Genomic DNA, 18,631 nt, shown 5'->3' on the forward strand with positions numbered 1-18,631 from the left:
GGGAGACCAAGTTTCGGTCCGATTCGTTTCATGGTTTGGCCACCAGGGGGCCAAACGTTAAAAGTGAAAATATGCAATATCTTCCTTAATAGTAGTCGGGAAATTTTGAAAAAAATATGGTAGGTACTTCTAGCAAAGGTGCATCATATATCCTCCGGGTTTTTGATTTGACCTCCTTTTCAAGGTCACAGAGGTCAAATGGTGTAAATTAGCCGTTAGGATGTAACGATGGCACGTTTCTAAACTGCAATGACTATTGATACCAAATTTGGTACACATTTACCCCTTAGTCAGGTGATCTCAGGGACCAAAGTTTGGTCCAATATGATTCACCACTTGACCACCAGGGGGCAAAATCCAAAAACCTTAAAAATGTGATTATTCCTTAACTTCTTGCCCGATTGCCACCAATTTGATATCATGGGTACATCTAACCACCATACAGTATATGTCACACAGATTTTTAATTTGACCTTCTTGTCAAGGTCACAGAGGTCAAATGGCGTAAATTCGCCGTCAGGCCGTAACTATGGCATGTTTCTTAACAGCAATGACTATTGATCACAAATTAAGTACACATGTACCCCTTGGTCAGGTGATCTCAGGTACCGAAGTTTGGTGCGATCTGATTTGCCGTTTGGCCTCCAGGGAGGGGGCCAAATCCTAAATTCTTCAAAATGCCATTATTCCTAGTAATGACTTGCCCGATTGGCACCAATTTTATATCATAGGTTCATCTAATTCTAACAACCATTCAATGTGTCACCCGGGTCTTCTTTGATTTGACCTACTTTTCAAGGTCACAGAGGTCGAATGTACTGTAAATTAGCCATTTTGGGGAAATTGTAATTGCTTGGACCTACATCAAACCTAACACTACATGACACAAGACCATGCTCTTTATCCATCTTTCCTCCACATGAGGTGAGCACAATGGCCCTGGCCATTTCATTTAGGTAATAAACCAGGTTTTTTAGCATAAAATGTTAGTTTCTGTTAAAAAACCTACTTTATTAGGAAAGAAAGTAAAAAAACTTGGTTTTATTAAAGAAACTCGGTTTATTACTTAATAAACAAGGTTGTTTTAAAAAAACCTATATTTTTTCCAAATAAACTTAGTTTATTAGGTAAAAAAACAGGTTTTTTTAAATAAAACTAGGTTTTTTTAATTACTGGACACTCCGCTTGCCATACACGTTTGCTCTATCTGTCATCACGAGGGCGTTTGAAATGTATGGATGGCGGGCGGGCTGTGGTGTTTTCCACTTTGGCCGCTGGGTTTTTCGCAATGAAACAACTTTTGAAATCAATACCAACAAAGATGGACGTTTTCTAACGTGATTTCTAAATACTCATATTGGATCAACCAACCGTCAGCAGATCTGTATTCATCATGCATTTTAAAATGTCTTTTCAACTATGTATGATCTTTTGTCAATGTCGCGACCGTGTCACATAGACCTTGATATTGACGCCAGTGATATGTGGAAATGGCAGGCAGTTAGACAGAAAAGACCTACATATGTCACGAACAGCGACAACCAGCCGAATGAAGACATCTTTTATCAACAATGTGTGGCAATTGTGTAAGGAAACTGGACCAGCCAAAGTACTGGGGCTGGATCATAGTCTTGGCAAATTTTGTCTCTTTATTCCTGATAGTCGGAACGGTGCGTTCAATGGGGATCTTCTATGACGAGTGGCTGGAATATTTTCACGATGCAAGCTCGGTCACCTCATCCGTTGGGACTATGATAGGGGCAATGAGCTGCCTTGCTGGTAAGCGCGACAATTATATACTGAGTATTGATCCTTCATTGTATTTGTTCATCTCCTGTTCTATCTTTTAGGGAACTTTAAAACAATTTCTAAATACATGTGGGTAAATTAAAATTTTGAATGAATCAGTTTTTTTCTCCTAAGAAGGTTTGAATTAAATCAAATGGCCCCAAAAAATGGATATCGACTAAATAAACAATGTTCAAAACATTTGACAAAAAAATTATTTTAAAAAAAGAAAGGAAAGCACTTGAGTATATGGAGCGTGTATCTAGAAACCTGGAGCGGTTTTCATGGAGCGGTTTGCCTCACCACTAGCGTTGTGGAGCGTTTTTCAAACAAACTTTTCATCGTGTATCATAATTATAAATGAATGATAAAATTAGCATTGTATTTTGAAGACAGTGACCACCAGCTGGTCACCTTAGCAAAGTTTGTGGATAAAAACAGACTTTACCCAAAATATTTCCAATGATGACGTCATTTCGTGCAGCCAATCATAAGTAAGCATGGCTTTACTAGCAGCAAGTGTTCAGTTCTGATTGACACCATACCAGGGCCCGGTTGTTCAAAACACGTTTGTCACTAACGCTGGCGTTATCTTAACTTGTCGTTAAGTCTCAGGGCTTAACTGATCGAAGGAGATAACGCTATGTTAAGTTGACGCAATCTGTTTTGCACAACCAGGCTCTATTATTCAAAACAAGAATTGTCTCTACGTACTTATGTAAACTTGTCACTACATACTTATGCTTAACTTGGCGCTAAGTCTAATGGCCTTAACTGAATGAGATATCTTCAAGTTCTTATTTATAGCACCAGCATTTAATTGGCGACAAAACTTGGTTTGAACAGCTCAGACCCTGATATTTATATCAATCGTTATTGTACTCATGTTAGGACCTGTCCAGTTATCAGCGACATCAATTGGCCAGTGATGACACGTTTCGTAACTACTGGAGCTATTGCTATGGGGTTGCTATATCTCCTTACCTAAGGGCTTGATCATTGGTTAATATTTATCATGTAACAGCCTGCCTGCGAGGGGGATGAGCACAATGGACCAGGCCATTTCATTTTTTACCATGAAAAAGTAGGAAAGCTTCACTCATGTCACTTTATGCACTAGTCCGGTATTGATAATGTCAATACCTAACAGGTATGACTTCATGAGGCAAGACCACAATTGATTTTTTAAGCCTTTTAGCAGTTAAATTGTCAATGTTTGACCGCGACGCATCAAATACTGCGTGCGGTTGTGAATCTGAAATTTAGATTATGTTATTCCGGACAGTCGGGCAAGTAAATGGTGAAAAATAAACTGGTGGTTGACCACGGAAATTTTTTGATAATCGACAAATTAGACAGACTTTGATATTTCCACTCTTTTCAGCCAACTGGCAAAAAAACTCAAAACACGCCCCCTATTACCCAATTAGCAAAATTCCAAATTAATTTTTTCATCAAATAATTTCTTTATATCTGTAGACTTGCCACAGCAAATATTTTTTCAATACCTCTCCAAATATGTACTTGAGAGTTAAAAACATGCACTCGTCTAATTGATAGGCCTCGACCCTACAACCTATGAATATTCATAAGTGGTCTTGTCTCTGATCAATTTAGAATGTTTTAAGATGTTGCTTTCATTGTAAGTTCGAAACGTTTTACTTTTTTTTGACAGGTCCGATAGCCAATACTTTGGCCACACGCTTTGGGACGAGGCCTGTTGTCATCTCCGGTGGTGTCATATCTTCCGTAGGTTTTTTCTCAACCGCGTTTGTCCCTGATATCTACGTGCTGTTTGTGACGTATGGATTCATGACCGGTAGGTAACTCTGCAACAGGCCGTTTGATGTCGATGTAGTGTGACCAAGATTACGCACGCGAATTTCTTTGGCAAGCGTTGTGTTCAGCTATTTAAACAATCGAAATTCAATCCTTCAACTTATCGCCCGAGAATATGTAAAAAGTAGGCTACAATAATAATACTGGGAGAGTGTCTGATACGAGTCACCATATGACGTGACAAAAGACAGTAATGAATATATGACGTGAAGAACAAATGAAAAGGGGCTTTTTCTGGATTGCGCTTAGTGCAATCCGGTTACGATTATCCACATATCGCAGATTGCATCCTAGCTCGTGCGGAGACTTCATTTTAAAGCAAAAACATTCCTGAGGACACTTTCCATGATTTTGGAGAGGTTTGCACGTACTTTTCGTGACAACTTTCAAAGTATGTCATCGCATTTTTGATGGATCAGCGCATTTATATAGGGCACTAGTATGATAAAGCGCTTTACTTGTCGTGTGAAATTCCTTTGAAGTTAATGAGGCCAACAACTTGTTCAGGAAACAATGTGTATACGGTAGCCTATAACAGGTCGCGCGTGCTAGATTTCAGACTGGGCCCATTGTGTAACATGGACAATGTACCTCATATTCATAACGATCGGGTTCGTCTCCAGCCGTTGGATATGAACATACGTTATTCACTCCGAATCTATGTAACAGTTCGGGAATTTTAGCGCAATCATTCATCTAATGGAAAATACATTAGAATGTAAAGACGTTTTGTAGTTTCTACACTCTATATTAGAGATTATTTTATTATGTAATAACAAATTCTGAAGATTCCAGGTCACCGTGTGTCCGAGTTGGAGCAAATATTCAGTCAGTTGGCCGCGCCCCCGTTCGCAGCGCCAAAAGAGCGTTTCTCTCTGCGTTGCGCTGCTACTGTCACCTATCGGTAAACATTTGATACTAACTCGCGCCATATTTGTGGCAGAGACTAAAACCTCTGTAGCATGCACGACTGTTTGGGGAGAGCGATTGATCAAAGATGGCGAAATTGTTAGTTATTGAAAGAAAAAATTGGTGTTTATTTCATCAAATTCCAAGCAAAATCAACCGAGTTTGATCAATTTTTCGAAAGATGATATTTTCGCAATCTTCGCTGAACATACCTCACTCAAAGATATTTTCCAGCTTTGCGGCGATATTTGGTGAATTGATTTTTTGCGAAGTGGTTGACCAATCCTAAATGAATTCATATCTTTTAAAACATTTGAGCACCCGGTTTCCTAAATATTTTTTTTTAGCACTTAATTTGGTGATTTTTCGAAGAAATCTCATTAATATTTATGACGTTTTGGATCACGTGATGTTAATCAAGCCGTTTTTCGCGGCAAGCGTGCACGACGTGATATTGTAAAAATATTTTAATGCACAGCGTGTCTCAAAAAAATTGTGGTTAAAAGTGAGAATGGCATGATGGTAGCCTGTTTGAGTTCTGTTGATGAATATGCTTAGTCTGACTATAATTTCTACAACTTGTGGCCAAATGACCAGATGATTTGAGCCTTTTGATAAAGCTACTGGTAGAATAGTCGTCAGAAATGTCAGAGCGACAGTGACTGAGTGAGTGTTATGTTATGTTATGAGACTGGAGGTATGTCATGTGTTCCACCATATCGTCATTGATATTGACCAGGAATACTATCGATTTGTGTGGATGTGCTCAAACAGTAAAGCATGAGCCATGATGCTTTACTTCCGAAAAGATCCAGGTGACTGAGATGTCTACTACTACTGTTGGGCAATCCGGCTGATTCTTCAGAAATTTCTCTGTATATCCTCTGTGAAAATAAACTTTCTCATAATGATATATCTTTTGTTTGTTTGGTAATTTTAGTTGCCTATGTTTAGGCACTTTTTTGCCAGATTTGCCTGTAAAAGGCTGCCATAGTTCAGGAAAAGAAATCATATACACATTACAATGTGGATCTTCACGGTCCAAAACACCAGGGCCTACTAGGTGACATGGCTCAATAATAGGCATTGTCTGGTAATTTTGGACGACCTTTGGATGGATAGTTTATTTTCCCTGACCCTGGCCTGGGTCTGAACGGGCTTCCAAGCCATCAATGATGCTTATAAAGCCGGGAATAGCCTCATCAGTACCCCCACAAGAGTTATTTTGTGCCAGACATCGCACACAGAACTTGCCATCATCTCATTTTTAGAGTTGCTGTATCAGTAAAAGATAATACCAAAAAGCTGATAAAGTATGTAATTTGAGCAGCATGACCAATGCCAGTGTTAAAGGTGTAAACTTAACCTATTACAGGACATCTTCCTGCAAGATTGTGATTGGTTTAACTTGAAGTTTGTCATCAATTTGACTGTTGTAATTGTACATCCATGCTGTTGTCATTAGGAAAAATCTGCTTTATCTTTCAGCTAATACTTTCACTTCTCCAGTCAATCGGGTTTGATGAACATGTCAAGCTGTTGAATGGTGTAAACAATCATTAGCAAATAACGTCACGAATGAAAATAAGTTTGATTCCTTCCACTTGAAAAGTTCAACAGCACCACTTGCAAGAATTTGAATTTGGCATTGTGTTTTACACCCTTCAACAATTGACTGTCTGTTTGTTATTGGTGTTCTTGTTTCAATGTTAGCGTTTCACTGTTAAAGAGTTTCAAGATGCAGAAGAGAGGATTAGTTATCTTTAATGTTAAGTTTCTTCTTTGCATCATTTTGTCATTAAATTTGGGCAATGGTGGTCTCATGAAAGGAGGGATGGGACGGCAGGATGGGCTATTGGACAAGTTTTCACAGTATTCTAGAACACGTTTTGTAGCGATGGTGGCGATCCTAGTGTTCGGGCCTCTTCGGCTCAACTTCGGGTGTGGTCGGAACCTAAATCCGGCTGCAACATTTTCTGACAAAAATCAGAGGCAACTTAAACGTATTTTCCAGCCGTGCGACAGAAATAATCATTTTTACTATCGTGTTATTCAGTCAAAGATACATATAACAATAAATATCAGTCATTACTTCTGAGCACGCGCGATGTTTTTGATGAGTTAGGTGCATTTATTCAACAAAATTACGTGAAAAAATTGCGAATTTTCGGGCGACGACCGCTGTTCAAAGTCACGTAAACAGCAAACCTCAGGACTTTTTACACTTTTTTCTTAATGAAACTACTAATTAATGTTTCATCCAGAATAATATGTTCCGTTTACATGTCATTCAGAAAAATTTTGGCAAGTTTAGGATCGATTTCCGACTTCATATATTTCACGCCTAAATGTACGCGATAATGAGCTCGTAATGATATGCAGTGACGTCATAGCGCAGAGAGAATTACGCGGTAATGGGGGCGCGGCCAACTGACTGTATTGCCCCAGTTACAGGGTATATCCCTTGGACCTGCATTAACGGAGGAGAAATAAAAAATAAACCGCTGGGGTTCTTGAAATGGGTATATTCCGATCCTCGGACCCCGCAAAATGGTGTCAGCACATCGTGCAACGTTACATTTGCCGACAACCACATACCGGACGCGCAAATATTGCAACGCGTGCCGCCTAATACGCCTTTTGAGATTGTAGGAGCCCCGCTTTTCTTTACCCATTATAAACCCCGTCAAACAAATGCGATAAAAAAACCATCGTTTTATATATCGTCCAATCAATATCATTCATTGATTGTTTCGGTTTTAGAGCAGGAGATATCCAACCTAAAATGCATCAAAGTTCAGAAAAAGAATCCCTTGTTCGTCTTGACATCTTGCATGCAACTCGGTCATAGATCCCTGTCAAGCCGTTCCCAATACACCTTTCCAAAAATGGGGCGCTGAGTGTCCGAAATAGTGATGTCATAAGGGGAAACTCGGCCTTATGGTGGAGGGACAAAGGAGATAGTCATGGTTGACCAACACACTTGAATGCCTTTAATGACGGACAAGGGGGAAAAAGTTACTTCCAATGCAAGCCACCAATTTCGGGAAGCATGTATATGAATATCATTTCGGTATGCTCTTTTTTCTCTTATAGGTTTCGGGTTTGCCCTGGCCTACATCCCGATGCTGACTGTCACGTTAGATTACTTTAAGGAGAGACCAAGTCTTGTCATTGGTTTAGCATCAACGGGAGTCGGCATTGGTGGAATGGTACTACCAATTATCCTCGAATACCTAACGGAGGCTTATAGTTGGCGAGGCACCGCTATCGTAATGAGTGCTGCAATGTTGAATATTTGTGTTTGTGGCGCGGTGGTCAGACCATTGCAGGAGGCTGAGGAGCACAGGCCAGACGCACTCATCAAGGCGCATGGGAATGCTGCCTCTGGTGTAGTTTGTTCAGACAACACGAACATGTCTGGCGGGGTCATCAACATGACTGTTCCTGAAACACCACCCCAAGGTTATCATGATAATACAGAAAGGGTGATCCTTTCACCTGATTGCAAGAGTTTAGAGGCAGCAAAAGGATCGCATGCCGAAATTATTAGCAAGTACAATCCTCGTAGTTCATCATGTGGTAAAGCAGATGACGTACAAGTCGGGGACCAGCCTGATTCCGAACCCCCACATACTGCGATAGGTAAAAATAAGAACAAAACCCTAAAAAGATCCTTTAAACATCTATTTACAAATGTGTCATTCATTTTGATAAACATCGACATAATTATTTTCAGCGCTGCGCTCTTTACTATATTTGCCCATTTGAAATCTGCAGTTATCGCTGTCGGCGGTGTCAGCGTCCACGAAGGGACGTACGCCCTCACCGTCTTGAATGCCGGAAGTCTTGTGGGGGCCCTCGTTACTGGATTTATACTTTACAGGTTTCCTAAGATTGACGCCCTTTTTGTGATAATTGTTGAAACGACAGTTTGTGGGGCTTCAATGATACTCATACCTTTTGTATCATCGGCGTACAGCTACGTATTGGTTGTGTGTTTTGTGGCCGGCTTTACTCTCAATCCGTATGACTATCTCCTGCAGTTAGTTTATAAGGATATGGTAGGTATCGCAGATGTGACTCTTGCCTTTGGTATAACTTATGGCTCTTTTGGAATTGGTGGTTTAGCCGGATCTGCCCTTGCCGGATTTGTGTACGATATGACCGGAGACTACGCCAATTCATTATACATTGCCGGAGCGTTTTACTTCGTTAGCAATATTCTGATCATACAACCTTGTATTTCGAATATTAGTAGGGGAAAATGTTTTGTAGCAAAACAGGCTCGAGCTACTCGCAGTGGTGATGTCATCGGTAAAGAAGACCTTGATGTGTTTAAGTCCAAAAGCAGACAAAAATGTGATGCTCAAAACACCAACAGCAAAAAAGACATTGATGCGTCAAGCGCCAACAACGAACAAGACACTGATGCGTCTATTGCGATAAGCAAACATGATTTTGATGCGTCTAATTCCAACAGCAAACATGACTCTGATTCGTCTAATGCCAATAGCAAGCATAACTTTGATGTGACAAATGCCAAGAGCGAACTGTACTTGGAAACGGGATGCGAACATCACATCACGGGAGGTCGCGATAACCCCTCGTTTCTTGATATCAACGACGAGAGCACCGTCCCCCAGCACTCTTCTCCTTCTGCTGTCGAATACATCACTATTGCTACACACTTTTAGCGAGGCTGCACGCTGTAGAAACCAAGTTGAAGCTTTAATATCCTTATCCCCTAAGGTAAATATTGTTCTCTGTGAGCAATCAAAACCACCACTAAAGCTTCTCTCTTTACATACTGTAAAGCCGCCAAAATTGATTCGGGCGTTTTGTTTTATAACTATATTAGTAGATTTGGCGAATAACCAAAATTCACCAGAAAAAAATTAGAATTTTTTTTGGAATTGAAAAACAGAATGAAATTTTGTAATTGGGCAAATTGAAAATGTCAAATTTCGTATTCGCAGAAATAAAGAGGGGTGACTATTTTGCAGTTTGTAGTAACTAATGTTATGTCACAAAAATACAACACGTATTTAAACCGGTAGTGTAATCAACGTCCGTGGCTGCTGCCTCTCAATATTCCCCAGATTGGAGGGCCCAGAATTACCTGGAAGGAAACCAAGAGAAAACGCTTCTTCAAGACAGGACATCTATATATGACTACTTAGCAGAAACGACGCGAAAACCATATTTCATACGAACAGGCCAGGCTCAACGTGGACACCTGAGATGGATATAATAGGAGTGGGAATGGTGCGTTCAATGTAATCCCTGCACCCTCTAGCTGGTCAGGGGTTCGACACTTTAATCAAAACACTTCAAAACTTCTAATGTGTACCGGGATAGACATTTTTCAACTTGTATTCGTGGTACTTACATTCATCAAAACACCCGAGGTTGGGTGCGCTCACTGGTAAGACATCCGACTATTTTTTACCATTGACATGATGGGGAAACAGGTGTATGTCAGGAAATCTGAAGGATTAAATTCGAACTTAAAGAGCCAAACAATTAATGCATAACCATTAAATTTGGCCGCCAATGCATTATGTGAGTCCTCCTCTATCTAAACACTCAGACGACTGTACTTTCTGAATTGCGATGTAAGGATTTGTTAAATGTACATGTACTTTGTCTGTAGCACTGGTTCAACTCATGCAACATACTTTTGGATTCATATTTTGCAAATAGATTTGATTATGGTGTACAATTCAAGAAGTTTAATATAAAAACAGCTGTTTTACCAATGGTATTCACCATACATGTAGGTATTAGTCTGTATTATGCATATAAAGCCCTTGTTTTTTATGCTTTATCATGTCGGACCCATTTTTGTTAAAGTTTCCCCTGCTTGAACATGGAGTGGGACAACCCAGATGCAACCATGCGTGACATGCAACGGGTCCAAGGAAAGGAGCTAATTAGTATTAAAGGCCATATATCAAGGTCCTAGGGCCACTCTGGGTGTTTGCATCACATCTCATTAACCCAATTCAACTGAAGAATTTGATCTTTAATGGCCTATGTTGGGAAGCCCTATTATTTTTCACTGGTTTTCTGGAAATCCAACCTTTTGAACAAGGTCGGAAAAAAGTCGGACATTATGGGAGAAATACCGAGACATCAGGAAAAAGTAAGAGAAACCGTCATAAAGGACATATAAAAAGCTTACAACTCGTGGAAAGAGGAAGGAAAACAAATCTCATGTCTTATACCAATTAGTCAATTCATTTTGATTAATGCACTTTTTATGTGCATAACATTATCTATTGTCTAGCCAAAATTAAATGTGGCAAAAACCAATCGAAGCGACCAACTGCAAATGCACTCATTTCTAAAAAATTGGTGGTATAAATAAAGTGTTAACCAAATATTGGTACCGCTTGAACTTGAAATCTTCAAAGAGTGAGAAGTTCCTCAAATGGAAGGAATGCCCCGTGAAGGCTGTTTTCTGGCATACAAAGAACAGATACTCCCACCTTCTATACTGGCACTCACTTTGTTTTGGAAGCTTTCTAATTGCTCTTGGATTTCGAGTTCTAGCCTTATGTGGTGCTAATGGTCTACCTTTAATTGATGATCCCACAGATCGATGACAGGCTGATAAGGGGTGATTATAAAATGAAGACATCTACTTCCAGTTATACACGTGCAGGAATCGAACGCTGTGCAATGTTTCTATCGTACTATAGTATGCAACTAAAGACCCGTAGCAAATTTCAAGTCACCAATACCAAAACGCTATAAAAGAACCTGTATCGTCAATAGCTTCAGCCATTGTTAGTAGTACATTGAACTAGTATCGAACACTAATGTGAATAAGCGCGGCTATACTCTGGCAACGCAACTCATGAAAGGGCCTCGCTTTTATTATATGCTCGGTTATCAAGATTTAAAATCGTGATGATTTGACACATTTTATTATCCTATTTCAAGGTTATTACATTTATCTAATGGATTTGGTTTATGTTGACCTACTTCGGTGTTTTCTCCCTTGTTTAGGCAGATTTTCCAAAGTGGCAGCATGGATACCACGTCAAGGCTTGCCGATGCAGGCTTGCTCATCCTTGCCTATCGCTAAATCAGAAGGAAGCACGTCAATTTGCCTCTAGGACCCTGGTTGATTGTCCCTTTATTGGGAAGCGTACCTTTCTTGGGCCGGTTATTGTCTAATACTAACCTCTTTAAGGGTTGACCATATAGGTACCACCATTTTGGCTAGAACTTAAAATCCTAAAGCAATTAGAACTTTTTCAAAACGTAGTAAATGCTAATTTCTAGGATGGGAGTCTGTTCTTTGTTTGGGAGAGGCAGGGGACAAATGCCCCCGACCTAAAAAGTCACCAAAAACGTGTTTTGACCGTGATTTTGGCCGCAGATTTTCAGAAAGTGTCATCTTGCCATGGGCTTTTTGGTTTTTGTAAAATTCTCATTTATACACTTTATGAAAAAAGTCATCAAAAACGTGTTTTGACCGTGATTTTGGCTGCAAATTTTCAAAAAGTGTCATCTTGCCATGTGCTTTTTGGTTTTTGTAGAATTCTCATTTATACACTTATGAAATGCATAGAATGAAAACTTGACCGGAAGAGAACGTGTATAGTTCACACCAAGAATGAACTCTTTGTCACACATGTACGCACCAGCAACAATCGCCACATATGTCTCTTCGGTTTGTTTTGTAATAAAGTGTCTCTGACCCTTCGTCAAACTTCGTCGTTAAGTATTTGCTTGGTGCGACTTTAAAGCTGAGAGTACAGAGGTTAATTTTTGCATGGTAAGGAAATGGCACATATGCGGTGTCCACGCTATTAGCCGATTATGGTGCTTCTATTCTACCAGAGTCTTTCAAATGATTTGAAAGGCTCTGATTCTACATAGGCCTACATGTACTACACATAATTAGGCCTTTTGTACCGGCTAGTTAGCGTCTACACAGTATAGGACACATGTGCGGACACCGTCCGGGCTGCCCCATCGTGATTTTTGTACCAACTAATTACCCAGTTTTATATCTCTGTTTGGCAGCAGTTATGAAATATCAAATGCAGAATCTTTGGCGGCGACTTTAGTGTAATATGAAAATACGTATGTAAAAACAAATTACAAATTTTACCCATTATAACATGCATAAGACTATTTCAACAGTCCATCTCTTTGCCCTCCATGATCATGCTCAAAAGAGCGTACCACGAAATTCGCATGACACTAAGACCGCTGTAGAAGTAGAAAATACCCGCTGGAAAAAAGTGTCTGACGTATTGTATTCTGACGGATATATGGTATACGTTTATAAACCATCAACGTCAATAGCTAAGAGGTAAAGACAAATATAGCATCATTAGTTTTCAAGACATTCTATCCTGCATGTCATAGGACATTTTAAACTTCTACACCGGTCATAGAAATCACACATCGTGTACTTGATGGTAATTAAATCCATTTTACCGGCAAAGAGCTTCGAAACGAGGCACTGCGGCTGTCCAAAGCTTTTCACTCGAACGTCATCACGGTTAAACTTGGCCCTCATCTCTGCTTTTCCTAATGTTTGTCATGTTTGAGACAGCACTAAGGATATTCCTGGTACAAGCGTGAATGGTTTTGACGAACTGTGAGACAGGAGAGGAAGGAGAGGACCCTATTGGTGACTTTGCATATAACTATCTTGCCTACCTCATTGCTGCCTACAGACTCCATTTAACACTGAAATATCGCATAAAGTCCAAATAATTTTTTCAGTTGAAAACGTTTAAAAATCTGCCAGAAGGATTAATTTCATAACTTGAGGCAGTAACAACTGTTGAGGTCGTACTCGTGATAATTTTTCCAATTGTTACCGCCAATTATGGAATTTTGAGGAACACACGAAGCGTGCATCCATTGACTCGTATAACATATCAGCATTATGCCTTCTTACGACTAGGGTTGGATACCTGTCCATGCCAAGGGCCGTGAATGCACGCTCTCATTTGTCGCCATTCTCCTGCTGTTTCCTTGAAACCAACCTAACGTGGAGTGCAACCAAATAAGTTGGTGAGATGACCACGGCCACTACGTAATATAGCACCGTGAACGACGTGTACTGTAACAGATAGCCCACGAATGGGCCGACACCGTCCCCTAGTACATTGGCAGCTTTCACGAGTGCGAACACCTTCGCAGCGGCGTCTTCGTGGCGGTTCTGTAGAAGCAAGTGGTACAAGTTCCCAAAGTAGACCTGAGCCAACGATAGTGCCACACCACGGAAAGATATCTCGGGGACTACGGTCCACCAGACACTTGTTGTTAGAGGATAGGTTATTAATGAAAATGTAATCCATAGAAGTGTTCCAAGAATGAATATCCAGAGGTTTTCCTTTGATAGAATTCTCACGGTCATAACGGCCACCAAGAGTTGGGCGCACGGGGCTATTCCGAGGATGACCCCAACTTGCCATTGCTCCGCCTCGAGCACGTTAATGGAGCGATTCGGAGCGGTTGAAATGATCAAACTGCAACAGAGACTGACGAGAAAGATAGCTACCAGTAACTCGATAACGAAAACGTCGGATAGCAAGTCTTTGTAACTGGCTTGTTTCCTACGTTTTAGATCCGCAGTTTTGATTGGCATACTTAAAGAATCGTCTAGGACATTCCCATTTTGAACTGGCAAAACAGAGGAATCCGACGCATTTTGGCCACCGTAGGATTTTACTTTCCCAACTATCAATTCCTTCTGTGGTGTTTTTTCCGTATTCTCTAGGTGGCCATTTGGTTTGATAAAAAGTCGAACGATACAGTCAACCAAAGCTAGCGCGGCGATCGACCCCATGGGTAAGGCAAGACCGAAATATTGATATCCTATGCTACCAAGTATGAACGCAATAATGCCTGCTATTGGAGTTGTAAGGCCGTATGATTTTGATATAACCTTGCCACATTCCTTAGGGCCAAACACGTCCGTTACCATGACCAAACCGCTCACGAAGATGATAACACAGGAAAATCCTTGGAAAGCACTTGCAATTGCTAGAACAATAACATTCGGAGCAAAGAGAAATCCTGTACTACTGATTAGCTCAAGAATAGCCCCGACTAAGAAAATCGAACGATGTCCGTAAGATGCGCACAAGTAGGCTACGAGCGGACTTGCCATAAATTCAGCCAGACCAGACACCCCTATAACAGCCCCTACACTGGATGTTGTCTCGATAACTACTGCATCATCAGCCAAACAAGCGGATGAATTCCCTTTTCGACAAAATCCGTTTAGGGTTTTATCAGATGTTAAATTCCCATCAATGTGCTGGTGGACCCGTGTATTGTTTGCCTCTCTTAGGCCTGAATAGGCACTGTACCCGGAACAGTTACATCGGTCGAATAGTAATTCCCGAACAACGGCTGGCGTCAGAGAAATCTTGAGATATATCATCGAGGCATCGGTGAAAATTGCCAGGACGAATGCAGTGCTGATGAGAGTCTTACTACTTCTAAAAGCATCCATTTGAAAACAAGGCGCAGGGAGCTTCCGTTGAGTGAGAATGTCTCATTTTCAATTCGAATTTTATGGCGGGATCCGATCGCTTCCACCTGAGGCACTCACGGTATCAATGGAATATGGACAACAACCCACTTGGACAGCCCGTTCGTCGTGCTAAGTTGCAAGAATTCTGAATATACTGTAATGATTCTGTCGTTGAAGTATGGAGCAGCTTGGCAAACACTGAAAATGAATTCTGAGAGGCTGCCGTCTAGCACCGTTGGGTTGGAAACAGTAGACAATGGCCTAAGGCCAGTGCACCTGCCACCAACTTCATAGTGTTGTGTGTCATACCATTGGAGTGTGTGACTGTAAACACGATTGTATTGTTCTTGCAATATATTGAAACAAGAGCATTTTTCATACAAACACGTTTAAAGTGGAATACAGGCTGTGCCACACCTCTGCAGAGCGGGTCAAGGTAAAAGAGGTCGGAGGTCGTTTAAGTATGAAGCAGTGTGGCCAAAAATAGAAAATGTATTCAGAAGCCGCCGTCTAGCGCCGTTGGGTTGGAAACGGTGCGCAAAGGCCTAAGGCCAGTGCACCTGCCACCGAGCAACATAATGCTGTGCGTCATACCTTGGGAGTGTGTGACTGTAAACATGACTGTATTGTTCTTGCAATATATCAAAAACAAAAGCATTTTTCATACAACACGTTTAAAGTGGAATTCCGTGTGATGAAGGTGGACGATTAAAACTATGATTTGAACTTTTTTATTCGCCGTAACATGTCACTAAATACATGAACAATATCAGGTTAAAAGGCTTAATTTTACAGTTTATTGATTTCGATATTATCAACTTTCATTTGCACAGAAAGAAGTGTCACGGTGTTTTACTATACAGCATGACGACACCAACCGTGCCATAAATTACATACACGATCGTTTGCGAGGGTTGGCGTCTTGGCTTTATAGCGCACGAGGAGGTAATACGGAAAAATCGCAAAATGTGTACACACAATAACGTGTTACTGAATGCATGGCCTCTTTTCGGAGCTACATGCAGAAAGAAACAAATTGCCATCATATACAGCACGTGCACATGTTGTTGTTCAGAATTTGATACACGTACATTGTAAAAAACCGGCCATATGGACACATCAAGGGTTAACAAGATCTCGATTGATCTGCTCAGATCCCCATAAAAAATTGAGCACATAAGAATCATGTACATGCTTTGATGTGGTTATTGCAGAAGTCAAGATGATTTATCACAGGTGACCATTGAAGAAGTAGAAAATGTCCCAATGAAAAAGTGTCCCGCCCTATCGTATTCTTATTGAGTACAAAGTATTATATATGGTGTTACAGACTATGACCGTCAATGGCTACGATATCAAAGTGCACGTTTCCTTTGTTCCCCGGGCATTCTTTCCTTGGAAACGTATAATACAATCACCATTGATGATCAGTGAAAAAACCCGAACAAAACTAACTTTGTAACTGTGACCTGCATGTATTCTTGGAATGTGTCAATTTCTAAATACAATCATATACTTGTGATGCTTTTTCTGCTAATGTGACCTGATTTTGGCATGTATTTTTATCCCATTCTGATGGAACTGTGGTTGAGGCCTAAAACCCCCTGCCCGTCTGCCATCCTTTAGATTTAGGCTTTTGCACAAGCTATTTGGTGCAATGCAATACCTTAAACAAGTGTCGTCTGTATGCGTGCGTAAACTTTGTTTGCATTTTAGTTATACGGTTCATCAAAGTTTTTGTAATAACAACTTTTATTGTAAATTCGTGTTTTGAGTCGAAGCCTGACCCCAAAATGGTAAGCCTGCTAATATGCAATCTCATTGTCTGAAATATGTGATTGCATACGCGTATCAGAATTCGGCGCAAGTGATTTTTGGCCCGCGGTCTCTCAGCTTCTGCCGAACATCGCGCTGGAGCTGTACAAGCAGTAACATGAACCCCGCCGCCTGCAGCCTATCGAGATGCGACCTTGTACATATTCACGGGATTGAACGGATATAAAAGACTATTTCTCTCCTTTGGTTTAAAATTCAAGTGAGAACTTTAGACCATGGATGTCAACTTATATTTCGTGTATTTCGTTTTGTCGTGTTTTGGATTTAAGGCAACTTTCCAAGGTAGGAATCAATTTGATTCAACTTTATATAAGGCTTATAAGACAATGAATCAATTTCATCCAAATCATGCTTTTATCCGTTCTTGCGAACGATGCACAATTGACTTTTTCAAACGACACTATTGTTTCCCTCTATTAACCGACACTATATCGGGTCATTGAGAAAAAAAAACCGACAGTCTTTTAACATTATGTATATCTAAGAGATGGACTCGCAGAAAGTTTATTAAATCTGCGCACATTTTGAATCTGCTAATTATATCAATATATCGTGTAAATTTCAGCACGGTAGTTGTAGTTTTGACATAAAGCCATCTTACTACGTATACATACAATGACGCATCATTAATCAAATTCATAGTTTTATGCAAACTTTCGACGTCATTATAAGAACAAAATTATGAGCTACCCAAAGCTATTTTTTATTATCGCAACGCTCTCCTTTTCGAAGATATTGCTTGTATCATTATTGCTCCACGTACAGTTTTCATGCCGTTTCGAAGAAATTGCTTATATCATTATTGCTCTACGTACAATTTTCATTCACTGATTGAAAATGTCCTTTTAAGGGTGTTTTTTGACAAATCAAGAACGATGGAATGTACTTATCGATACAGGCCTACACGTTTCATGTGATGAACGAGTCAACGATTCTCTAACTAAATTTTTGATCAGATTTATCGAACTTGCCCTATTTCGGGAATTCGTAAAGCAATTACCACGTTTTGCACACTGTCAAGGTTCTAAATGGGAAAATTTCCAATCATAAAGTTGAATAATTTCCGCATCACGTATAGACAAAGTATAGTTGATATGCAGTTATCTGCTGTCTCATTGAAATTAACTGGAGGCGATAATTTTTTAACAAAACGATTGCATAGAATTAAAAAACAAACGCGCTATATTTTGCAGACAAATGACCCCTCTGGGACAAGAGTTTATTACTCTCCCAACCTAAAACAGTAATTACCATGTTATCATCCACCATGTTATCAATCAGCTCTGGTCGTAAATGCTCAGACGTTTATAATACTCCATTGCATGAAACAGAAGAGCAGAACGGCTTGGCTAATGATCATTTAGCAAAATCTATCTTACGATCTCTTGATAACAACCGTCGCCAATATAACATTACTAGCATTATAGCATTATAACCGTGGCGCAGGCAGGTTCAAATGGGCTATATCTTGAATAGATTGAATTGCAATGAAAATCGAATGCAATATCAAAGGAGCAATATTGAAGAGACAAATTAAACAAACCATTTGTCCACAAACTCGGACCTAGCTGTGGCGTGATGTGTGCGTGCATAAAAAGTGTATCAATTGGTCCGATAGAGATGATGAGGCAATGTCAATATGCCTCGTTCCTTAGTCAGCAATATGCCCCTTTTTATACGGTGAAGAACGATAACTCAGATAGGCCTTCACATGTCGGCTTCCAAATGTCTCGGGCAAAG

The 18,631-nt window shown here is 40.2% G+C and overlaps 1 protein-coding gene across 1 annotated transcript; it reads left to right on the top strand.

Annotated features, from left to right (window-relative positions):
• Positions 1–1,490: 1,490 nt before the first annotated feature.
• LOC135494773 (monocarboxylate transporter 13-like) lies at positions 1,491–12,218 on the top strand. Its single transcript, XM_064783037.1, has 3 exons — positions 1,491–1,779; positions 3,464–3,607; positions 7,633–12,218. The coding sequence occupies exons 1-3, from the start codon at positions 1,572–1,574 to the stop codon at positions 9,231–9,233; spliced, it is 1,953 nt and encodes a 650-aa protein (XP_064639107.1). The 5' UTR covers positions 1,491–1,571; the 3' UTR covers positions 9,234–12,218.
• Positions 12,219–18,631: the final 6,413 nt, after the last annotated feature.

Source organism: Lineus longissimus, chromosome 10 (genome assembly GCF_910592395.1).
Source record: "Lineus longissimus chromosome 10, tnLinLong1.2, whole genome shotgun sequence".
Classification (NCBI taxonomy): domain Eukaryota; kingdom Metazoa; phylum Nemertea; class Pilidiophora; order Heteronemertea; family Lineidae; genus Lineus; species Lineus longissimus.